Below are 26,848 nucleotides of genomic sequence, written 5' to 3' on the forward strand. Positions count from 1 at the left end.
AGGATTGTTAATCACGAAATTTATTTATACTTATTATTTCCTTACGAAGCTCATACACACATATCAATCAATATATATTTATAAAAATATCTAAAGAATAAAGTTGAGAATTAATTAGATTTAAATAAAATTAATAAATCACATTAGTAAAATAATAGTAATTTATTAAGTTAAATTATATTAATATGAATGGTGGAACAATCTGGTATTTACAATCATATTATGGAACTTTCCATGTATATAACATACATGCATTTATATGTACATATATACACATACCTACATGTGTACACACATATATTATTATTATTTACTTAATTAACTAGACAACTTTGTGCACGTTTCTTCAGTAAAAAATTTATGTTAAAATAATTTTTATATTTATATTAATATAAATATAATTATATTATAATTAATAATAAATTTTTAACATTAGTAACACTTTGTTTCTTTATGTATGTACATACAAAAAAGTTATACGACATTATTGTAGTTAAAACGACAATACATTTCGTTGGCTAAAATCGAATGGCTAATATACGATGAAGTGGTTTTTTTATCATTTATTATAAACCGTGCAAATAATGTAAAAATTAAAAAGATTATTAACGTAGTTTTACGAGTAGTAAAGATACAGTCATTAGGGCAATACTAAAGCTAAAAGAATTAGCACTATTTGGTTTGGAAGTTGTTGTAGTTTGATTTTCAGTCAAATATCCTAACCATTTCTGAATGTTTTCATCATGCTTTTTTAAGAATAGATTGTTTCTGTTTGCAATTTTCACGCCTTCGTTCAATTTATCCTCCAATCCTTCAATTTTAATTAGTTGAAAGTTAATTTCATTTAGCTAAAAAAGAAATATAGTATTAATAAATAAATAAATGTTAAATACTGCTATACTTTAAAGAGAAAAAGAAATATAATTTTCTAACCGTGCCCATATCCTTATTAACAGCAATTCTGTTTGCAAGTTCGGTAAATATATTCACTATATTCTCCTTGAAGTTTTCATCACTAGAAAATGAAACATTCGATTATTATATATCTAGATTAGTATTTCTTATTCATCTTCTATATAATTTCCTATTGATCTTTTCGAAAAACTTACTATTTTTGTAACTTATTAATATTTTCAGAAATGAAATCAAGAACAATTTGAAGACCAACAGCACTGTTGGAGTATATTGTTCGAAAAACTTCCGGCAATTGTTTTATGAAATTAGAATCTTCCTGAACAGTTATATCAAGGAAATTTTTCAAAATGTCCGGTGATGAAGAACAACCCAAGGATGAAAGAATTAGTGTCTTCTCTTCAACGTCTTTAGATAGTATGTATTTGTTCAAAGTTTTTATCCAAACAGTCTCATTGGCTTTCCTTAAGGCCCCACAGAATATTACTTTTTTCATATCTCGAGGAATACTGAAAACAATTAGCGATCACGAATTAGATCGTTAAATATTTGATATCTTATTTCTACAAATTAAATTTTAACGTAGGAAACAAAGAATACATACGCAACATTTTGAGCTTTATGTAACCACAGATTAAATTGTTGAGTAGAATAGTTTTCGAAAAATTCTAATCCAATGTCGCAAGCCCATTTTGCGGCATCTATTTTAAGAAGATTTTCCAAATGTGTTTCATTCTTATTTTCAAAGAGCTTCAGATTAATAAATAATTTTTGAGTAATTGGACGAATAAAATTCTGAAACGATAAATGAAACGACGTTAAATTTTAGTTGAGTGATTAATGTAAACCGAAATAATACGTAATATAATTAAATGTACCAAAAAGTAACTGTAATAATCTGTTCGATCCAGTATATTGTTCAACTTCGATAAAATCTTGAACGCTGACTTCCATACGATGTAATCGGTTTCTTTTTCGAGATTCTTGATTAAATCCAAACTGACAGTGATGTTCAAAAGATCAGCATATGCCAAATGAAAAGCGTCGTCGATCAATTGAGCACGGTTCAAGGAATGAATATCCATGAAATTATCCGTGCCCAAATATTTAATGATATCGCTCCATGTTTCCATATCGTAATTGACACGATAATATCCTTAATAGATATAAAGACATAAAGCAGTACACATAAAGCAAAATTAGAACACCAAGAAAAAATGAAATATTTATACAATTGGTTTTTCTGTAATGCTTACCAGTTTGTTGCACGTTAAAGATAATCCAACCTTTTTCTATGATATTATCTTTAATTGATATCGATGACTCATCAAATTTCAACCAAGATTTAACAGAAGTATCATTAAAATTCTTATTTTCTGTTTGTTGTACATAGTTCAGAGGAATAGACCAGGTCTTATTTTTAGATAACTCTTCTTCTATAGGTTTAACCAAATAAAACGGTTTTTGTTCTACAGTGATCGATGTGTCATTTTCTTTTCTATTCTTAGTCACTGTAATTACTGGGTATCCTGATTGGTTGACCCAAAGTTCAAAAAATGTCATCAAGTTAATTTCTGAAAAATTCTTCTTTTCTGCGGCATCATCGAGAGCTTGGAAAAGAATCGTTGGATTCACTGTATCGTACTTGCTGAAGTAACAAATAGGAATTTCTAAATCGCAAATTCTATATTTCTTTTCACGACGACAATAAACATTAATGGCTAAATCTGCTTACTGTGAGTTAAGATATTGTCGTAGACCTTTCTGAAATTTATCCTCTCCAATGACATGAGAAAACATGCGGATGACAGCAGCAGCTATAATAAATTAGTCTTATATAATAATTAATTGATATAAAATATACTTTTCGATGGATAATTACCTTTGTCGTAAGCAATATCATCGAATAAATCGTTAATTTCATTTTCGCTCTTTTCTTCGCTATTCATAGATCGTGTCTTTTCTCCATCCCCATCGTAATGGAATGCTTTAGTTTGAAGAGATAGTACGTTAAATTGATCCATGTAACGCCAGTCAGGATAAATCTGTAACGCATCGTAACATATTATCTCTCGATGTAAATAAAATCGTTTAATCTTCATAATCGTGTCAATTTCTTACTTTATCGATGATAAAATATTGGAAATAAGTAGCAAATCCTTCGTTAAGCCAAATATAATTCCACCATTCAGGGGTGACTAAATTTCCAAACCATTGATGTGTAAACTCGTGAGCGATTATATTCGCCACATGTTGCTTGTCGAAAGTTCCGTTTACATTCTCGTTGTAGAGAATGGCAGTTTCTCTGTTAATAGAACTCATGAATTAGTATTACAAAAAGGATCTTACAAAATATCGAGAATATATTTTTGCTTGCCTGTACGTCACGAGACCCCAGTTCTCCATTGCACCCGGTGACAATAAAGGAAGAGCAATTTGTTCCATCTTTTCCATCATAGATGAGTACTTGATGTCAGTATATTTTTCCAGTTCTGTCAACACTTTGTCACTAACTTCTGCAGCATATTCGGTCATGTTATCTGCAGTAAATTTTGGTCTTGAATATACCATTATATTACTTTTATTATACGATTTAAAATCAGCGGTTATCGCGTATGCTATAAGATACGTGGACATTCTTGGAGTTGTTTTGAAACTTGTAATTTGTCGATTATTTTTAATTTCTCTCGTATTTCCGATTGTATTCGAGATCGCTGTGTATCCTTTGTCATATGTTATCGTAAGATCGAAGGTTGCTTTTAGAGCTGGTTCATCGAAGCATGGGAATGCGCTTCGTGCACTGATTGATTCAAAATGTGTCGCAACATACCATCTATATATAATTAAAACGCAAAATAGTGGTTAATAGGATCAAATAAAAAATGATAATGTTCCACATATAAATTTAATCAGACTAATATTGTCTTTTTTTTAATTTTTTACCTCGTTTTGCCTTCTTCATCTAAGTAAGAATCTTTATAAAATCCTCTATTCTTATCACTTACTGTTCCAATGTACGGCAATGTTAAAGTATAATTATTTGGAGTTAATAACTCTTTCACATCAACTATCACAATATTAGTATTGTTTACATAAGATATTGTAACATTAAAGTTTTTCTTCTCATGTAGTAATGTTGGCGTACCCAACTCGAGGAACGATTGGTCACAATGTAATTTGATTATATTCGTATTGTATGTTACTTCCAAATTTATCTTAACTATTCCTGTATATTTGTAATAATTTTCTTGGAATTTTGTTAAGTTTATATCCAAGTCAATGTTATAATGATGTGGTATAATTATAGGAAGTAATTTGTAATCAAATGTTTCTTCCTTTGCATAATTAGAATCATTTTCATCAATAAAAGTCTCAAAATCTTCAGACTTTTCGCTTTCTTCAGGACTTGCTCTATTTTCCTCATATTGGATAATTTCATTATCCAAGAATATAGTCTTATTCGATGATGGATATTCGGCCAGTGTTATCACCACGAGCAATGCCAACGGTATTAACACTCTCATGGAAGCCATTTTGGCAAAAAGTAACGGTACTCCCTTCTGCAATGATCCAGTCTTCTAATTTTCACAATTTGATTAATTAATAAAATACACTTTTAATTACGTTTAATTAATAGATGGTATATAATTCGAAGAAAATACCGAATTTATGAAAAACTTTTGAAAAATAAAATAAAAAAGTTTAAAATAAATATATAATGAGTATAAATGATATAAGAAGGAACTAATACCTTTAAGTTAAACTGGAAATGAAGAGAGTTGCCGTTATGACCCTCGTATCGATGATTGCTTATTAAAAGCCTAATGGCAAAAATCTTCGTGCTTTATAAACCAGTATCGATGTCTCCGTCGTGTAAATGATGTCAATCCCTTCTCTAATCTTATCGCTCTGTTCCTTCACAGTAAATGATATTATATTCGTCGAGAGATGATCAGTAAGTGGTCTATTTTTTAGAAAACTCGCCAAAAAGTTCCCGAAAAGTTTCATCAGTGAGATAACGATTGAGCGATAATTCAAATACAATAGAATCCGACCAATGAACAGCGGACGTGTAGATAAGCGCGAAACCCGGTAAGATTCGTTGCCTTATCGACAACGTCGTTGAAATAATCGTTAAAATGTATATGTAGAAAATGTTGAAAAAGACATAATTTTTTACGTTCACAAATAATAAATTTATCGTTATTTTTGTTTCGCCTGTGTTACATCTTATTACGGGAATCTATAAGAAAATTATTTTTACATAACAAATAATAAATATTTATAAAGAGTTAATAAAAAAAAAAGAATTAGAAGTAAAATAGCTACAAATATCTATATAAATTATCATTCTATCATTGTCGACACACGATATTCCATGCTATAGTACTAAATTGTATTCTCCAATAACAATCGTATATCTTTTTTATCTAAACCAGATTAAAAGCTGGTGTTCGCGTATGTTATTCAGCATTGGAAATTCATTTATCAGGTATCATTTTAGGTATGATTCAACGGATATCTATGTCATTGCACCAGTAAGTGACGATCATTAATATTTCTATATATGTGTATGTAAGTCTTAAATATTTTCTTTGTAAATATAAATAGATAATCCATAGTCAATCTTCAAAGATAGAATGCCAGACAAAAAATCAACTTATTTATTACGAACGATCCATTTAATGTGCACATAAGGGAGATTCTATTTGTTACAATAGTTTTATCCGCTTAACCAAGTCAATCGATATCAACAAGTAGCGTCTCGGCAGAAAGTTTGAGTAGCTAGTTGAGATGATAAGCGGTAGAACTTGGGTAGAAAACGTTCAGATATACTCAAGGATATATATATATTAATTAAAAGGAAAAAATTCATGAGGAAGAAATATTTTCCAAATATATTTTATTAAAATATTTTTTTATTACAAAATTTTATTAAAATATATTTAATTAAAATCTTTTCTATTTCATAATCCCTTTTTTGGGAGTTTTAGTAAATTCCACAATAATTGAACTTTAATAAGATTATCGTATAAAAGTGAAAACTTTTTACAAAATTTGTATATTTAGTTTACATTTACAAATTAAATCAGAGATTTATAGCAATGAGAGACGCATATTTTTCAACCCACTTAGCGTTTTCAGCGGCAGAAACAATTGCTTTCTCTGCTGCTTTCGAGGCCGATCCTAGACGTTTTATATTTTGATCGATGAAACGACGAAGCTATAAAAATTAAATATATGCAATTTAATATTATCATTCTTCATACGAATATTCATCGTATTCGTGATAGTAAGAAAATATTTGATCACCTTGTTTGTTTGTTCCGTAGTTGTCATATGCTCTCCTATGGAAATAAACATCTTACCTAAGAAATCGTATCCTCGTCTATTCGAAAAATAATAATAGTTATTTTATCGTTTAAAAATATATCTACATATACTTTAACTTCTATAAACATTCGAGTACGTACGAATCAATAATGCTTTCGAGATTGTTTTCAACGAATTTTAAAGTATGATCGACATTTTCTGGATTACCGTTCGTAACAGCAGTAACTATCGAAAATCTGTATTGCTTACGAATTGTCGAATTTCGAGAAATCGATACATTCAGATATCTGTCAAGAAGTTACCATTTGTGAGTTTTCATTTGTACATAACTACTTAACGCTATGAAACTTACTTATTCAATAAAATAGGATTTCGACTACATCCGAGTGCAGACAATAAAAGTTCTTGTTCGATATGTAAATCTGCATCGAGATATTTTTTCCACATTGTAAACCAATCCTCATCATTCCCGTTACGTATGCCAATGCAATAGACGAAACTTTTCAAATCAGGTAATATTCTAAATAAATCGATGAAAAGATATCAATTAAATAAATAAACGTTTAAAATGGATTTTTTAAATGTTTTTTCTTTCTTACGTTTCATTCAACGATATCCACGAATTAAATAACATTTTCGATGTCTCGAGGCAGTGAGCGTTATTGAGCGCGCACGAAGCCGATAATATTATCTCCCGTTGAAGTTTTGTCCGGACGTTATCGGACGAATCCTCCGTGAATCCCAATAACTCGTATATAGGCAGAATCAGATTTTCCGCGTATTTCTAAAAAACAAAATTTACGATAAACCGATTTTTTGGTTGAATTTCTCAACAATATCAAAAAAAATATATTAAAAATAAAATATCGAGAAAAAAAAAGTATCGATAAATAATCTATATTAGGCACTTCTTAAGCTTTTTTTTTTTTTACCTGGAACGCTTTATGAACCTTCGATACTTTATTCAGGATTCGATTGAGAAACATGAAATTATTAACGGCGGCGAGCCAAGGCTCGTAGTCCATCTCTCTCTTAAGATACTTGGACAAGTCGAATGGAATCGAATAATCTATATATCCTGCTCTTGCCAGATTAAAAGCATCGTCGAGGAGAGCCGCTCGGTTCACCGAGGGAATGGAGATAAACTCCTTTGATCTAAGGTGATCAATAAGCATTTTCCAATTGGTCTCGTCGTAATTGACTCGGTAGAATCCGATTTGCTGGACGTTGAAGAGCACCCAATCGGTGTCGCGAAAGTTCGAAATCATCGTCCTCTTATCCCAAGGGCACAGCCAGAGCTTCGGGCGAATCCTTTGAAAATCGATGATAGACGACCTCGTAGCGAATGTCAGAGGTATCCACCATGTGCGTTCTTTATCGTTGTTGTTGATTTTTCTCGTGTCTCGATTGAGATAAAATCGTTCTTGAGATACCAATGCCCAATGTCTCGTGTAGTTTCGCGTTATCGTTATCAAAGGATATCCCACTTGATTTGCCCAAGATTCGACAACGTCCTTGACAAATTTACGGTCCTTCGTGCTATTCGATGACGTATCAATAGCTCTCTGTAAATAACGATACAAGTCGTATGGTCTAGCCGCTCGATACGACCTAAAATGTTTATTAAACGTATCATGATTAATTTCGTTCGTTTGATTACTAAAACACATTTGTCCTTCAATCACGTACATTTCGCTTAAATAATTATGCAATCCTTTCTGAAAGACATTCTCACCAAACGCATGTTTTATCATTCGAATTATGGACGCTCCTATAGACAAGAATAAACATTTCGTTTTATGCAGATATTTTTAAAATAAAGCGAGTTAAAATATGAACCTTTTCTATACGTAACAAAATCTAGCATAGCCATGATACTGCTAGGACTTCCGACGTTTTGACTGTTCATGGATCTATCGTGATTCACGGAATCCGAGAGAAGAGTCGGTTGAACGTAATCAACGACAAACATATCCATCATTTTCCATGTTGGTTGTACCAAAGAGACTCCAAAATATTGGAAGTATGAGACAAAGCCCTCTTTTAACCAAGCGACATTCCAAAATTCTGGCGTTACCAAATTCCCGAACCACGTGTGCGCATATTCATGTGCTATAGTGGCCAAGCCATCAACCATTTTTCTCGTTGGAATTGTTCCATTCTGAAATAGGACTATCGACTCGCGATACGTTATCATACCCCAATTTTCCATAGCGCGAAAGTTGAAATCAGCCACAGCAAATTGATCCATTTTTTTTATCGGATTTTCCACTTTCATCCAATCTTGTAAAGCTGAATAAATTAACCAGCCTTGATTCAAGGCAAAGCTACCATGAGATCGCATGCTGTCCCTTGTCCAGATCTTAAAATCTCTTGAGGATTCTGAAATTTCGACTACGTAATCATGTACCGACCATCCGACGAGATACGTTGACATTCGTGGAGTAGTCAAGAACGTCGTAAGACGATAATACGTATCGCTACAAATGTTCAAATTGAATACCTTGATTTAAGATATATAAAAATTGTCTACCTACTATACTAAATTATAATGTATACTAACACTTCCTCGATCGTTTTTATATCGGTATTACTAGTGGCCGTTTGATTAGAGTAATGACCAATGCTTATTGTAAATGTCGCTTTTAAGTGCGGTTCGTCCATGCACGGAAACGCTTGCCGAGCATAAATAGGTGAGAATTGAGTTATACCAATCCATCTGGAAATAATTGATGCAAATAAATAAAACGTAATGATAAATAACATGTAATGGACTCACTTCTTTTGTCCATCCACCTCGTAGGAACTTCTGTAAAATCCAAATACATCATCCTGAATGTCTCCCACAAAAGAAAGAACCAAAATATATTGTCCAATTTCTAAATATTTCATGCATTTGATGATATAGAATTGTCTATTTGTATCGAAGTATTGATGGTCAATTGAAATTTTATCGGTTTCTTTGTATAAACAAGATTTATCCTTATCTATTCTTAGCTTATGAGCATGCAGTATTATTGTATTTGTTTTTTCCAATATGTTGAGCGTTATCCGAACTTCGGCTTCATAATGAAAGTCATTTGCAGCCAATTTTGTTAATATTCGTAGATCATAGGAAATTGGAATTACATTTTTTGGTAATCTGTATACTGAAGCATCATCGATTTCGTTTTTTGAACGATTATCATCGTTGTTATTCGCGAAATTAAAATCAATTAAAATGAAATAAAGAAGAAAACGTGAAATTTTTTTTAAATCCGAACCCATTGTATTTATTTGAAGCAAGCCGATCAAGCATGAATCAATAAATCATAGAAAGATCGACTTACCGATGATTCGAGAAGATCAATCTGTTTTGTCGTGGTTCAATTAGAAATGAAATTCATTTATTCTACAGCGTTTCTTTATCGCAATCTCTCTATCTCGATATCTATGATTCAGATATCTACTTTGTCATAAATAAAGTTTCGTAAAAAGTAGTTTATCATAAGTCATTGATTGTAAGAATTCAGGACGATTACAAATGGAAACGTCCACTTCTGATAAAAAAAAAATAAACCAATTGTTTAAAACGAGATCAATGCGAATTGAGATACAGACAACTTCTCGAGGAAATTAACATTTGTACAAAAGTTCGATTATGTTTCTCGAAAAAATGTAACAAAGTTTTCGTAGATATGTACATACCATTAAGTGATTTCAATGGATTAACAATACTTCAGTATTAACGAATGGAAACTGCCATTTTATAAATATTCAAATAATATTATTTTATTAAATCATTCTTTTAGTCATATAAAAATATATTACATTTATTTATTGCGTATTAAGGTATTATTTTTGGCAAATCAGATAAAATGATAAGATCCGATTATATGAACGTTCAATTAAGTCATTTCTGTTTCGTTATCGAACAAAGTACAAAGTTTCTTTTATCATATCGGTGATTTGTTTTTATCAAAAAAGTTAAAGTAAAATTTGTCGTTCGAATGAAAAAATATCTTTAAGGAAAACTTCTTTAGCAGTCTTTTATCTTTTTACGAGTCATCTTCGATGACTCTTTCGAAAGACCTTAGTTTGTTCTCATGTTGTTTCTTTCGAAGTCTCTTGCGAAACCTAAACGATGACTTTCGAAGGTTAACTATGTTGAGGTTTTCAGTGCAACTCGTAGAAATTTGCATATAATGGAGACAGAGACAAGCGTGTCGTAGCTTTAGCCTTCACGACCAAGTTTACTTACATTCCACATAGCTCGATATTGGAAGCTTTCTGGCGGACGTGCTACCTTTGCTCACATGTTCTTATATAACACACATGTCCTTACTTAACGCGACGCACCGTTGTCGGTGGCTTTTTTATATAAGCATCGATCATTCATTTTAATTTATCATTTATATGAATAATTGTAATTCTGGATAACGATGACTAAAATTTGTCTAATCTCTAAATTAAATTGGAAAGATCTTTTATTGTATAATAAATTAGACGAAAATGGATTCGAGTTAAACATTGATTTTTTTGTCGTTATTAATCACAATCTTTAATATGTATTATATTAATTTTGAGTACATTCATCATATAAATGCGATAGAGATAATCGCCCGATAACATCGGATAGACAATTATCTCGCTTAAATTGATAATACAAAATCTACAAAGGCTGATAAATAAAATGTAAAATATTAGATTTCGCGATAAATTTCAATTGTCTTAAGACTTTTGACTTTTTATGAAATAAACACATTCTGACAATATTTTTAAGAATATATTGTGTATCGAAACTATGTAGACGTAAATCTTTACTGCAAATGATTCTCTCTTTTTTTGTCCATTCTTCCCTTCTCTCTCTCTCTCCCTCCCTCCCTCTGTCTTTTAGTATCGTATGAGACAATAGAATCCTCTATGGATTGAAACAATGCTACCAGACTTCAAGATGAATAATTACATGGATTTAACGAGCTAGTGCTACGACTATTTAATGAGTTTGGTTGACTTAATGAGCTGGTCTATGTATATGCACCTATCTCGAATCAAATGCAAAATGAGCTCATATTTTTTACACCGTTGCTATTATTTAACCGTTTGAATAAAACATAATCGAATTATTGATATTTTTGAAGGTGTCGACGAATGATTTGTTCAAGAACTTACTCGAATAAACGTTTATCTCTCGAGTAAATTCAATCAATCGAGAGTGATAACGTGACGAACGAAGAATTTCAAGGAAGTTGCACTCATGATTGTTCTGCATAATGAAGAAGTCACTCCATTATACTACTGTAGTTTCATAGCGATCTAAAATCCATGACAGAACAATCCCACATTGAAAACTTTCGAAGTTTACTCTATCTTACGTAGTCTTTGCACGGAGAATAGAAGAAAGTGGGTTCAGTGCTTGCAGTCGAATACTCCTTCGAGAAATTTAACTTTAACGTAACTGGTTTTAACCCTTTAAGTTGTGAATTTTCAGTTAACTAAATAATTAATTTATAAGACATTATAAAACTAAAAACAATACAAGCATATGATCGAATAGTAATATATATATATATTAAAACATTTAGATTAGATAAATAATAAATTAATGGCAGTTCTACTTTGATATAATATTCAAAATGTAAATATATGTTCATTAAACACTAGCTAGTGTATACTGTAAAGAACTGAGTTCTTTTCAAAGAATGGACTTTTCTACGTGAAATATTTAAAAAAGAAAAGGAGTTATTTCACTTTTTTTTCTTCTCCGTTGATAAAGTTAGGTTTATTTGTAACTCGTATTATTCTCTTATCTTGAATTTTATTATCTTGATTTATTAATAATATTTATTATATTATCACGACGGCCATTGTGTTTTAATTTAAAACTCTTTCCTAAGACAATAAAGACAAATTTGTTTTTAAAACATAACGTAATATCTAACTGGCTTATCTATTATTTTAAAATCAATTTATTCATCGATCGAAAAATCACGACAATTTGTAGCGAAAAATTTCATTAATATCATATCACCAAATGAACTCTCTTGATCGCATGATATCCATCAAACAAAAGCTTGATTACTAAGAATTATTGTGGATACAAATCAGATAACAGAGTCCATTACTTAGCGTCACATTATTCTTTATCATATCGCAAATTGTTCTAAAAATCAATAAATTTCAAGTTTGTAGTGAAACTTGTATCTCGATGGAATTCAATAAAAAACTGATAATTTCCCAGCTAGAAACGTGAAGATGTATCTTCTTTAGAATACAAGAAGACTATAAAAGACTTTGGAATAGAGAAGAACATAAAAAGTATCACATAGATATTCAAGTTTTTCGTAATAATCAATAAAAACATAATAATAAAAATGACTTTTCAGATACGAACATATTTTCAGTCTATAAAAAAAAAAAAAAAAAAAAAAAAAAAACAGAAAAAAAGACAAAAAAATAAAATTACATAATATTTGCTATCTTACACAAAATAATAGTTACGCGATATATTGTATATGCCCTCCTGGGCATATATATAGATCTGGATAGAATAGTATGAGATCAACAACCAAAACAAAAAATCTATTGTTCGGACAACTAAAAGAGAAAAAAAGAAAGAAAGAGAGAGAGAGAGAGAGAGAGAGAGAGAGAGAGAGAGAATCTGTCCTTTGATAATATCGTCTTTATCAGTGATGTTCCCTGTGACTTTTTCCTGTATTTTCTATGTCTCTTCACGTTTCTCTCGCGATTTATTCGTCGTCCATTTGCACGGTGCAGTATCAGAATATTTTTTACCCCACGGCTCTTTTTATTTCACGGTAGGGCATTGTTTTGAACGGAGTGTATGTGCACACACGTACACGCGTATACAGAGATATACACATGTATCTACGTGAGAGCTTCGTTGTGGTATGACTTGCACATATTTTTACGGCGGCTGCCCTTCGCAATTCTCGAAATCTTCGTAGTGAAAGCCGTCTACTGTAGTCTAAAATCCTATACATAGTATACACAACGTAGGTACTTTTATGCGACAATATTACCAGCCTTTATTTATCATGCGGAAGATGCACCATGTTGACAAGGAAACTCGGCAATCTCCCTAGAGGAATGCACGTTGCAATGTACACTCTCTAAATACTCGCTTTCTCTTTTTCTTCCTCCACGTACACGGTATTCTGGATCCGCAATGTCTAGTTCATCTTTCTCTTTTTTTCTTTCCTTTTCTCTTTATCCTATGCTCGATATTCCGAACATTTTGCATAGACTTCGATCTGTAATATCAGAGATCTGTTGAAGACCTTCTGGACGATGTACCTAACAAAAAGAACGGAAAAGAGAGGATTCGATCAAGTCCCGACAAAGTTTGATTCGAAAACGAAAAAAAATGAAATTCGATATAAATCACGGATAGACAGATTTGAAGAGGAAAACGAAGAATGCGACTAGTGGCAGGTAATGACTGTCGGCATGGTCGAGGCTAAGAGAAATAAAAGGAAGAAGGAAGTCAAACATTTAGCCAGAACCGAAATCTAATTCAGTCAGGGAAGTAAAGACAGTGAGCGAAACATTGCCTCGCAAACTGCTTGGCTTGCTTGCACATCGACTTCGGTACGATAATTTGATTATTGGTTCGTTTGAAAGCCTCGTTTCTCATTTATGGAGTGGTAGTCATAGTCTATAGGTTCGCAAAGCCTTTTGCTTTATACAATAATATTGGAAAAATTCAATGAAAATTGTATAAATAGATGCAATTTTTTTTTTTTTTTACTTTTCGCTCGTTCATTCACATCCATCGTGGATACATTACTATGGTTTCCTATTAAATTAATTTATATATATATATATATATATATATATATAGTCTAAAATAAATATAAAGAAATAGAATCATATCATAAAAACTCACACTGAGACATCCAAGTTTAGAATGATATTATTAAAAAGTTTTCATCGATTGTTGCACTTCGATTGTAGCCATTCGTTCGATAAAATTCATTTTCTTTTGCGACCTGTTTCTTATTTAATTTACTATAGGAACGTGGAAATATTGCGAGAGAATGCAATTAGCCCGAGCCACTTCGGAAAATACGAAGAAGTCGTGCTGGTATAAAACTTGATACCTAGTCTCTTAAAAATGGTGTTTTGTTTCGAGGCAAGTCGAACTTTGCCATTCCTTTTGATTATATACAAATTATTATTAACCAATCCCTTTCGAGAAGAATCCCCCAGATTTATCGACGCGATCACAACACGAAATTCCGTTGGCGCCGTGAACGAAGCTAAGCACACTCTCTCGACAACTTCCTCGTATCTTTATCAACCAGAGAAAAAAGAGTAAGAGGGAAGAGAAAGAGAGAGAGAGAGAGAGAGAGAAAGAGAGAGAGAGAGAGAGAAAAAGAGAGAGAGAGAGAGAAAGAGAGAGAGAGAGAGAAAAAGAGAGAGAGAGAGAAAAAGAGAGAGAGAGAGAAAAAGAGAGAGAGAGAAAAAAAGAGAGAGAGAGAAAAAGAGAGAGAGAGAGAGAGAGAGAGAGAGAGAGAGAGTACTAGAAGGGAGTGGTTTTTGTGTTCGCATGAGTAAATATTAGCGGAGGATGATGAGGGCCCTCCGACCATTTCCTCTTTTCTTTCTCCTCTCTCTTCTCATCACACCGACACGATGACCACCATCGCACATCTCTATCGATGTCGTTATCGTTGTCGTCGTCGTCGTCGTCGTCGTCGTCGTCGAGCCCGGTAACATCTCTGCTTCTGTCCATTTTTCTTTTTTTTTTTTTCATCCACCTTCCGTCGCGATGTCATTCCCAAGACCACCAGGTTTCCACTTGTCCTCCTCACGAAAACTCCCTCGGATCTAACCGAAAAGCCAGTCTGATATTAGCTCCATTCAAGCGTGTACTCGCCATCACGATGACGTTCCTTTTATCGAAGGGCTTTTAAAAATCAGCATTCCCGGATAATTACCCAGCATTTGTCAAGTTTCACCGTCTCGCTCTCCTTCATTCTCTCTTTTCAGCTATCATCTCTCGCACGATAAGAAAGAAATCTTCTACGATCGACCTTATGAAAAAAGTTTCATATTCTTTGGGATACCTAATCGCGCAATGGTCTTAATAAGATGGTCTACCGCTTCGTTAGATTTCCTTTTCGACAAGTAGTCGGTGAAATCTCAGAGAAGTTATAAGAGAAACTGAAACACAGAGGTAAGAGCAGGCAACGAGTTAATTAGGACCACTTCTGTTTCATTAAGAGTGGATACATGTGAAATATGAGAAAATCCGGAGAATAATATCTACTAACATGAAATGTTTCTACGGTTATATAAAAATTTGTGAATTTACAAAGATTCACATAATATCATTCTCGCCGATGGATATTCAACTACTGGTCAGTATATCTGTAATGTTCTTCTTTTCAGTTTTATTACGACCTACTTATGTGATTTTTTTTTAAATAAAAACATTTCATGAAGAAAGAAATAAAAAGATAAAGGAAACTTCGAAATCTTCTATTAGATTTCACGTGTCTCTTTTTCGTCGATTTCATCGAGGATCCATTTTCTAATGCATTGCTTTCTTATGTACGAGAAGCCAATAAAATAAACACCTAAGAATTTTCACGAGCTCTTCAAAAGCTTGACTCCTTTAAGCGTATGCACTTAGACTTCCCCAGATTCTATTAGCGCGAGACATGTCGTTCGGAATACGCAATTCGACATAATATATGTATAGGTACGTATGTATATATGTGTGTACATATATGAAAGTCATCTATATGAGGAAAACGCGGGAAGGAATTTCTGTGCCGAAGGAAATATCGCTGCCACGAATTCAATAGCTCTCTCGCGAATGAACGAACGAATGAATGTTCGCATAAGTGACTACAAACCGGCTCTGATTCTCTTACTTGCTCGTCGTCGAAGCGAGTGTAACGCCAATAACGAGATAATAAAAATAATAGAGCGAGTGGATAATAAAATTAATACTGCGAATAGGTATCTACCTACTACTTATTTTTACCCATTTTTATGATGGACGTCAATCGCTCGTCCAGAACCTTTCTCTCACATATTTTAACGACATACGCCCGGTTATAAATAATTTCATTTTACAATAGATCGAACTAAATATCAGCCTGACCTGACTAAAATGCGTGGGAGAATTACTTTCGATCTTTACGTCAGTCATTACGTCATGGTTGTTCGTTCATTAAATCCTTTGGAGTTAATTTTGAATAGGCATTCGATCGAAAAAATTTTATGAGTGGAACAAAAACGTAAGACGTTTATAAATAATAGTAAATATTTATAATTCATGTTTCATGATTCTATTCTTTAATCCGCGAGTGTGTAATTAACCGTATAATGTCATACTTTAGTTTAAAGCTGCTAAGTACGTTGACACTCTCTCGTATTCGCTCTAAGTATATAAATGTCGCTCGAAACGAGTAAACGGAGACGTTAAACCTTTAATCCGTGGTTCATTGAGCTTAGGGATTGTCTCAACTACCCTATCTAATTAGCAACTTGTGTTTTCCATTCTTCCCGACGTTCTCGCTACATTCACTGAAATCCTATAGGCCTATAGCGAAGAAGTTTTCACGATAACTAACAGCGCATATCACTAACTCTCATTGTACTTAAATGTGGCATTTTCACGAGTGCTTTTCATTGCGATATAGATGGCTATGTACAAAATCGAATTTTTCATTGAAAACTATTTTGGGAAAGTTGCAAAAAATGAAGATGATTAAGAGGAACGCTGTCGAATATTTAAGCGAGTTAACATCGTGGGACGCAAAAGAGTTGAGAATAAAGAGGCATCAGAATATTGGTCCTTATTTTTTCTCTAAACAGAAAAAAAGAAAAGGAAAATAAAAAAGACCAAAGCATAGAGAAAAAACAAGGAAATAAAAAATACAAGCTAAAAACAACAAACGTGTACCTATATTGATATTTGTCTATAAAAATATATATTAAGAAAAGAAAAGTTAGGAAAAGGAATGAAGGAATTCCTGTGCCAATCGGAATCCTTTATTTACAACGGGCTCATTATCGCGTAGCGTAGTGAGTGCGCGCGCGTACATTCATTCGCTCGTGAGGAGAGCTCATTGTTAATTCACATACTCGGACGACTGGAAGACTGCAGGCTTCCAACGATTATGACGAAAACTAGGTGAATTGATAATAACGGCAAGGAAGGGAAACGATTCATCCCCCTTTGGATGGACGCACGTCGAAGGGCGGCTGGCACTCCTGCGCAAGCGTCCGTTCGGAACGAGGTTGGCGACGGCTACGACTATGACTACGACTACGACTACGACGACGACGTCGACGTCGACGACGACGGTGGCGACGGTGACGAAGGCTGGACGACGCTGACGGCGCTCACTTCAATCCTCGCCGCGTGTCCGTCGACCCGAACGACAATCTTGATCTTTTTCTTCTCTTTTTCTCTTCTTTCTTCGTTTCTTTGTTGTTATCATTATTATCATCATTATCCTATACGTTACCGAATACGATTCATACGTTTTTCATAAAGACGAAAAATATCGGACAATAAGCGACTCGATTAAGAGCCGTGTAATGTTCATTCGTGTGTGTCTCGTGGCACCGATCTCATCTCGAACCTCCAATCGTTTGTACTCGTTCACACGCACGTTTCCTCGGCGAACACAAGGAGGATCAACAACTTCGGACGATAACAAAAGGACTCTATGACGAAGTTCGCCAACAACGACGATGACGACGACATCCGATCGTCTCGAACGAAGATCGATGTGATTTATTCTTCCTACCACGCGATAAAGAGAGCGGTGATACTGGCGAGATAACGCGCCAACGGGAGAACGAAGAAGAAAGAGAAGAAGAAGATGATGTCGGACAACGTAATCTCCTGAACTTTGCGCGAACTCTATTCCGATCTCTGGAATCCTTCGGGCACTCATCTTAAGACGATTTTTCTCTTTCTTATTTTTCTCTTTCTCTCTCTTTCTCTCTCTCTCTATCTATCTATCCATCTATCTATTTATCTATCTTTTATATACTGTCCTCTTCGAAACTCGAATGATTCGACCGTTGAAAGTCGCATTTTTAAGTGACAGTGAGGACAGATCGAGGAACTTAGGACGTCCAGCACGTGCACGGACAATGCCTGCCGAACGTCCGTCCTAAGACCGAATGGAACTTTAAAAGCTGAACTTTCACGTGGCCTACTTTGGTAAAGTCCTTCGTGACTGGAGGGCACGCAAGGTGAGCGTCATACTTCGTTACTTGTTGCCGTTACCCTCGCCTTTGCGGCCCCTTTTGACGCGCCGATTACCTGCCACCGAACGTTTTACTCGATATAACCCAGCCGCAAGTAGCACAAGCTAATAGCAGTTATCCAAGTACCTAGTATATATTTTCGAAAACGTGCCAACACCATCGTTCGTGCCGAACTCAACGAAATCTCGTGAAAATTTTCGTGCATCGTGAAATCCCAAACGTCAGTAGATACGAATACTGATCGTCCTTCTGATCGGCGGTAGAGGTAAGCTCTCCGTGCGATATTCGCGTTACGTCTAAAGGGAGGAATCCAAGGAATGCAAAATTTGAGGAAGATTATTCGATCCTCTTCGTTGAGCGGTGGAATGCGCGACGAAAATTCCGTCGAATAACCGAAACCCGACCGATACTGACGAAGCTAACAAGTTTCGCCAACCCTGCCATCGTGCTAAACTCGGTGTAAACGAACTCTAGATCCTTTTATTCCGCTCGACCAGGCGGCGATATATCGAACCGGCCGTGACCGCTCGAGTGAGTCTAGCGCGAGAAAAAGGGGGAGATTTCTAACAGAACATAGTAGAAGGCCGATCATCTTTGTTAGATTGCGACAAAATATACAATTTCTTATCAAACCTTATCGTTCTTTTCTTTCAGTCAAATCGACGTATACTTTTTAACAAATCTACACCCTCAAAGTTACTTGCTACATCGAAGGAAGTAGTACAGTGACGATAATGTTAACGATAATTTCGTCAAACTCACTTTCGTAATGCCGATAACGACGAACGAAATAAATCACGAGGATTCTTAACGATTTTTTTTTAAGAACGAAGTTCTTAACGATTTTTTTTGCAAAGATACTGAAGAAAAAACATTTCATTTTCAGTAAAACTTATTAACCGTAGAGAGAATTTTTTACTTTATTATAATGCTACCATAAATTTCTTTCTATAATTGATTCAATAGAATCTATTAGGATAATCGATATTTATGTCGAATCTCCATGAATAAATAATTTTAATCTCACCTTTTCTTTTTAAGCCATTGTCTAATTCTAAATATATTATTTCGCCTCTCGACAATCATCGAGGAATCTCAAAGGACTAAGTATTTTATCGAATAGGAAATGTCATTAGTATCATCGAAATCTGAAATCGAAAAAGACATTATTCCAAGTCCAACTATAGGAAATTATACTTTACCGATAGATGCGAGCTTATTTTTGAAGATCAATAGCAGTTCGTGAATCCCCTTAAAACCCTCACGATCTTTTGCAATATATTCTCCGGATATTCCCCCTATTTTTCGATTCTTTACGAGCCTCGGCATTTTACGTGAAGTTCTTCGCTTTATTATTCCAGTCTGTGTCAACGATTTACTAGCCTTTTGGTTATTCAATAACTTCGTTTCTTTCATTCTCTAGCCTTGAATATAGCTCTTAAGAATAACAATATTTCCATAATAATCACAAGATGTTCCATAACCAAATGAAGTAGTATGATTAAAGACAGAAAAGTCAATTATTAAACGAAGAAACATCGTTCTTAATAGAAACGAGTTTCGAAACTCTAAATGGCTATGAATGCGACTATGCAATCAAAAAGTTTACCATGGAGAATCTCTATCAAATTATGTTAGGAGAACTTCTTGATGATAAGTTGTTGATCTTAAGTGAAGAAAGTACTTACTATAATAATCATAGTACAAGCCGTTCAGCAATTATGATGTTTCATAGTCAAGTATCAAAGATAAATCGCGAATAACGTATAATACTTTAATTAGCCATCTATTTTCGCACAAATATGACTCTCAAAATCTGATCAATATTTGTTAATAACGACTGATTCTATTATATCGCATTAGATTACATCGACTATTTTAATTCGATTTAATTCCTCGAGAATGTATACTTCCCTATGAATATTTAAACGATAAACGATAATATTGATGTCCTTCACGAATTTCAATCGAAATAAAAGTTTTAATATTATACCATGAACTCTTGTAGGTATCCAATTAATGAACGTTCTTTAATTATAAAGTTACCCAGAGAAATACCATCCCTTAACAAGATTTCGATTTCAAGGCTAAAAGACGAAGAGGCGTATGCAAATAGAACGACAGGAATTGGAGGCTCATGTTGGCCAAGCACTCCGAAGCTACGCATAATAATAATTTTAGGTCGAACACGAGCGTCGAAGGATTCTCCTTTATGCGTCCTTCCCGTGGCTCTGAACGTGAGATCAATAAATATCGATTAGTTCATACTTTGTGGATACACAAACGTGCACTTGTACACTACGTCATGGCCACTTTGTGCTATGAGGGTCGAAGACTCTAAAGGACAATATATAGAAGCACTTTGCACAATAAAAACCTATTGATCGATTTTACGATATAATAATAACAATAATATATCGTCAATATGAAAATTTATTGTAAAGTCCATCTTTGTAATTTATCTTGAAATAGAAGCAAAAATTGCAGCCAGCAACGATTCTCGTTACGCATAATTCTTCATTAAAGTGCAAAATCGTCATCACGAAACAATATTCTCGCAACTATAACTAAAACTCATATAATGAATTTCACTCGTTTTACGGTCATATAGAGACATGCGTCTTGATATCCTGATATTAAAACGTCAAATGAAGTGGCGCAATATCGTTCCATCGTTGAATTTTATTTTAAATAAAAATCCTGACGGTATGTGCTCGTCACATATTGAAACATTTTTTCCACTGAAGCGTCGATTGTATATACCTACGTGCTCGTTACGTCACAAGAATATATAATGAGTACTTTATAAATTGAATCAAATAATAGATCGAACGAACATTTTTTTGGATCATAACGATTGATGTTTTATTTAAATGAGAGCATAGTAATGAACACCTATTATTCAATTATTTATGCTACGTAAATTGAATATATGTAAATTCGAGTGATATGACAATAAAATGAAAAAAAAAAATCAAATGGTTTTATTCAGAACAATATTTTAACCAAATCGTGAAATACATAAATTAATGAATATTAACAGATCGTTATAAAATTCTAATAAGAATTGTTTCTTTCCATTTTCAATCGATGATCGATTTTTACAAATCTCACAAAATCGCGATCGATCGTTAAATTCAAACGAAACTTCGCGGACGCGCTTCGTTAAGAAGTCCGAAGAAAATAATCACGATTACTATAATATATCACGAGTAGCTAAGCACTTTTCGCGAGACAGCTCGATAAGGAACACGAAAGAAAGGTACACGCTATCGTTCGTGAAACACATTTAATCCAATATAAGAAAACCGTCACGAATACCTTTCGATAAGCGTTTACAACGTTCTGAGATTCTTACAATTTATAACTCGATAAAATTAAAACACCCTTTGATTGTCACATAATTCCGACTCTTATTTCGTTACGCGTTCAGAATTGACTCGTACCTCGTTACGTCAAATCGAATATGATTTAAATCGTTGATTTTAAAAGAAATAAAAATATTCTGAATGGAAACTATGATCGGACGAATGTCGATCAAATTGAAAAGATTTGAAGGTTCGTTTCGTGCATCACGTCACGTCGAGATCGTGATCAAAAAGTAGTCACGTTTCGTTCAACCGATACGCAATCGCGTCATGTTCGCCAATGTTCCATTCTCCTAATTATAACGTAGAAAGGAAAAGAAATGAAATATTATTCGAATAGTAGAAAGGATTTAATCCAAAAATTTATAAAACTGTATGTGCAGAAAGATTGACAGAGGATCGGAGAAAATCACAGAATTTTTTAATATCTTCTTTTTTCTCCACTCTATTTTTATCTCTATTTTTTTTTTGCAAGTTTCTCTTACCACTTTTACGCGATAATTAAATTAATAAAAAGAAGCATGCTGATATTCTTTTTCTTTCGGACGAGATAGGAACATTACGAGTGCACGCAAGCATAAAGACGATTCTATCATGATTACCGAACAAATTTCTGTTCATCATCCATGACAAGGATGTTCGGGGAGAGAGATGAGAAGCATCGGATTAACAATGTACGTACATCCTCCACCTGTCGAGCAGCACGGCTATCGTATTTACAATGTTCCCACCGGTCCATATAACATCTATAGAAATTCAATATCGTCTGTAACGTCAAAATACATGTGCGTATAACATGCAAATAGATGCAATTATAAAGCATTCCGTATAATTCCTTTTATAGGGAGTATCAAACGAACAACCAAGTATATGTTTTTAAACACTGAGAGCGAACAACTTTAACTACAAACGATGGCTAGGGAAAGGAACGAGCATTCATAATCTTTTCTAAGATCTTGTAATTTCAAATCCAAGCGTGCACATGATCGTTAAAAGCCGAGAAAAGAAAGAAGGCAGAAAGTTCTCTTGCCTTTGGTTTTACTTTATTGTCCCACTTTTTTTCTTATTTCTTACATTTCCGATGTTGTCCAGAACAGAAAAGTTTTAACGAAATGCGTAAGTCGATATCAAATGAAAGATCTATAAAATAAAAATAACATAAGGTTTAAAAATATATACAGGAAATTAAGATGCTTTTTATAGAGATGAGAAGTAGCATAATTTCACGTTCCCTAAAGTTTTAAACGATCTAAAGACGCTTATTCGAATTGATAAACTTTCCGAAGTAATGTTCATTTGTTTTAAAATAAAAAGAAATCTACAACAAGATTGATCCTCGTTAAAGAGGATGCTTCAGATTCCGCATTCCATTTTTATATTAACGATTTTGAAAGTTTTTCCTCGAAGGGAAAAAGATTCGCTTTGATTTGATGTCACGAAAGAACGATATCCTTTATCTCTCTCTCTCTCTCTCTCTCTCTCTCTCTCTCTCTCTCTCTCTCTCTCTCTCTCTCTCTCTCTCTCTCTCTCTCTCTCTCGACGATACAAAGCAATGTCAAACGTCGCGGGCTTATGGGAAATCAAGTATAATTCGCAATTAATTAATTTTCATATCGGAATGCGAAATAGATGTGCCAATTACTAAAATGAACGAGGGCGGTTTGATCGATTGAAATTTCAAAAGGCCGACATATGTATCCGTACGAGTATAAACGATCTATGGTTATTCTCGAAGAACGAAAGACGAATTAGAGAAAGGATCGTGATTAACGTACGCTTGCTCATGCCAACGGCAAACAAGAGATAGAACCTCATTAAAGTCTCGACGGGTAAAAACATTTTTTTTTTTCGAGCCGATAGGCTTATCGGAATTTTTTCATCTCCACGGAATTTATTTATGTACTATATATCGACCTAATTTCAGACAGTTTCTTTCATTTCCTCAACGAGGAATATTGAGTCAACCGAATGGAAGCGGTAGTTTCCTTCGCTAAAACTAAATAGAAAGATGCTTTCGTTCGTTGCACGAGTAAATTATTCGCAAATCGGTCCCATTGGTCTTCCTTTAGTAATCATCTTCCTTCTCCTTCTCCTCCTTCTGTTCTTCCTTTTTCAAGATTTTCCTTCGAGAGGACGATCACCTCCAGAAAAATCGAAACTAACTGACTCGTCACCGGAAATCTACGTCGATCGAACACTAATTCCATATTATTACCTTCCGTCTTGATGATCCAATCATCATTTTGTCTTCTTTTCGACTACGACCAACGCGTTAAATGTATAAAATTAAACAATTTATCGTAATCGTCCAATTGGATGATTCGTTCGATAGATAAACGATCACTTCGCAAAGAATAATAGATTTTTCATTTTTTAATAACTCTGATGTATCATAAAGTTGACTTAATTAATACCCTCCACCATGATGTTTATTAAGGACAATACAAAGCGCAGGTTTTATCGCCCGTCAAATCTGCATCTGTTGACATGCTATTTCATTCTCTTTTTTTCAAACATATAAATACATATACCTATTATATATATATATATATATATATATATATATATATATATATTTATTTACAGAGATGTTTTGTTGAAATCACAGACAAATCGATGGTCGGTTCTAGGCTGACGTGATACCACCAAATCCTCGATGTCTAATCTTTCGCTTCCTGTGTCAATAATCATCGTAAAAACGATATTCGATGATTTTCCGAGAGAACGTGAGAAAACGTAAAAATTCGATAGTGCGTTCGCTTTTCAATCCCTCGCTCTCACTAGATTCTCTAAACGTATAGTACTCTTTTTTACTTTATACTATGATGAGAGTTCCCTTCGTTTCATTTTCACTATCTGTCGCTTTACATGTTCAATATCGGTCGTACGAGTACAGGGTACATGAACATTCACGCACACATATATGGCAAAGTCACGTTTATGTTCCATATAAGCTGTATATCGAAGGATTGCCTGTACAGTATCTCCCAGTGAAGAGAAAAAAAATATGTATATATCGTACGTTTCGCATTTGGATGAATGAATGCACGAAACAAATGCGATAAGTGGAAACAAAGTACATAGACGTCGATGATAATTATAACATTAGATCTCTTTCAAATGTAAATAAATTTTATGTAAATAAATTTTATGTAAATAAATTTTATTCTAAAGTTTTAAATCTAACTAATTGAAACGTTTAGAACATGGAATAGATCAAAATGTTAACTATAAAATAATGATCTATATAGAAATCTTCATTTAAAAAATACACTTCGACGATTTTGAGAAAAAAAGAGAAAGAGAGAGCTTATGGTTCGCCAACCATGAATAGTTTTAAAAGGTAAACGACAAATTTAAGTTCTTAAGCAATGGTGTGTACTAATTGACTACTTCTGTCCTTTTGTTTTACACATGGATTCATACGAGAATTTCCAAGGATGATGAGTACAAACAAATGCTAATAAGAACTAGTCTAGTGAGAATTAAAGTAATATCTTATGTTAAGCTCAACCTCTTTGTTGAACGACGCTTTCTTAAGATGGGATTTGAGAGAAAACAAAAAAAAAAGAAAAAAAATAAAAATTATTTTAAAATCTTCTCCTACAATCCACGATTCTCAAATTCTTAAATATTTTATAGAAATATTATATAACTCTTGTTTTGAAGACATTGGTCAATAACAAAGATCTGAACATTCGTAGACGTAATTCTATGAAGATGTTCTCTGTGAATCTCGCGATGAGAAAAACTCAACGCCTGAAAGACGGCAATTTATGACAAGGTATTGGAAAAATGGTCGTGAAGAAGAAATATCTTCACTACGAACGATTCTCTCTACTCGACGTTACATAACATTCATGTACATATACCTAGAGTAGTGCATAAAATGAGAGAGAAAAAACTGAAGAAAAAAGGAATCGAAAAAAACGTTCGAAAAAGATATCGCCGATACGATAAGAGTCGCGTGTTTTATACTATTTCACGTGCTCGTCCATCTGCATGCAAGTATGCGGATACATACACACATTCTCTCGATAGGAATTCTTCGAAACTCGTAGAGAAAGATAGATAGAGAGAGAGAGAGAGAGAGAGAGAGAGAGAGAGAGAGACTCACTGGAAATGCACCGATCGATCCGAATGTTTTACACGGACGCATTGTGTCTCGGTACATTTCGATTGTTATAAATGCTTGTAAAACAAAGTGAAAAAAAAAGGGATCAATTCTTTCATCGTCCTTCATTTATCTTTATTTTATTAGTTTCAACAAACCGAAAGGTCTTCATGTCAATTAGGAAGGAAACTCGTTAACGAAATTGACGTTATCAGACGTAATTAGATTTTCAAACCAGAAGAATTTCAAATCGCGATTAATAGCTTCTTAATTTTCCCCATGTTATTTGTTGTTTATTAACGCAAATAACAAGTCCTTCCGTTGTTTGACCGCAAACAAAGTTTATTTGAAAACTCCTAAGGCTAGTTGTTCGTTCTAGGTAGTGCCTTTGTAGAAAGTCGCTTCGTCTTCCAGCAATATCCATGCAAATACGATAAGATTTCTACTTGATGCGACCTAGGAAGTTCATTTAACCATTAGCAAGTAATTCCTTTATTACAAAAGAACACGGGCAGGACATTTTTCGCGATAATAACGACAAAGTCAGAATAATAAAGTAATGAAGTGATAAATATTCAAAAACTACAAAATCTTGCTATATATATATATATATATATATATATATATATATATATATATATATACATATATATATTTATTTATTTATATATATATGTACGTAATACGTCTACCGATTGTTTTCTGAAACGTAAACTTGATCCTAGATAAAATCAATCGAAAACAAAACGCTTGTCTCAAAATCATATATATATATATAAGCAGATACCAGTGTCTCTTCCATGCGATTGTTTTTCTTGCGCTGCGATCGTTGAATTTGAAAGCTTGCTCAAAAATACTCAAGATCTTTTGCATTCTC

General features: G+C 33.6%; 2 protein-coding genes across 3 annotated transcripts in view; one reads left to right on the plus strand and one right to left on the minus strand.

Annotated features, from left to right (window-relative positions):
• Positions 1-143: 143 nt before the first annotated feature.
• On the minus strand, positions 144-9,617 carry LOC124432717. The gene is made up of 21 exons (XM_046981828.1): positions 9,026-9,617; positions 8,810-8,965; positions 8,086-8,726; positions 7,936-8,017; positions 7,179-7,857; positions 6,846-7,030; positions 6,599-6,766; positions 6,387-6,533; positions 6,226-6,301; positions 6,017-6,136; positions 3,856-4,490; positions 3,290-3,745; positions 3,034-3,217; positions 2,795-2,957; positions 2,648-2,729; positions 2,169-2,560; positions 1,791-2,068; positions 1,517-1,707; positions 1,110-1,421; positions 934-1,015; positions 144-848 (listed from the first exon to the last, which is right to left on the minus strand). Exons 1-21 carry the CDS (start codon positions 9,511-9,513, stop codon positions 606-608), a joined length of 5,760 nt encoding a protein of 1,919 aa, XP_046837784.1. The 5' UTR covers positions 9,514-9,617; the 3' UTR covers positions 144-605.
• Positions 9,618-17,555: 7,938 nt separating this feature from the next.
• Positions 17,556-26,848, plus strand: part of LOC124428603 (muscarinic acetylcholine receptor gar-2) — a 32,483-nt gene continuing 23,190 nt past the window's right edge. For both annotated transcript variants that reach the window (XM_046972852.1, XM_046972863.1), the window contains exon 1: positions 17,556-18,474. The gene's annotated coding sequence lies outside the window, so the exon portion shown is untranslated. The remainder of the gene's footprint in view (positions 18,475-26,848) is intronic.

This window comes from Vespa crabro, chromosome 1 (assembly GCF_910589235.1).
Source record: "Vespa crabro chromosome 1, iyVesCrab1.2, whole genome shotgun sequence".
Lineage (NCBI taxonomy): Eukaryota > Metazoa > Arthropoda > Insecta > Hymenoptera > Vespidae > Vespa > Vespa crabro.

What these genes read in the sequence shown, in the direction of transcription:
- LOC124432717 (XM_046981828.1), bottom strand. Translation starts at nt 9,513, where the DNA reads ATGGGTTCGGATTTAAAAAAAATTTCACGTTTTCTTCTTTATTTCATT. An exon ending in ATAAAAACGATCGAGGAAGT is followed by an intron (nt 8,727 to 8,809) that starts GTTAGTATACAT and finishes GAACATTTGTAG; the next exon opens with CGATACGTATTATCGTCTTA. An exon ending in CATAAAGCTCAAAATGTTGC is followed by an intron (nt 1,422 to 1,516) that starts GTATGTATTCTT and finishes AATTGTTTTCAG; the next exon opens with TATTCCTCGAGATATGAAAA.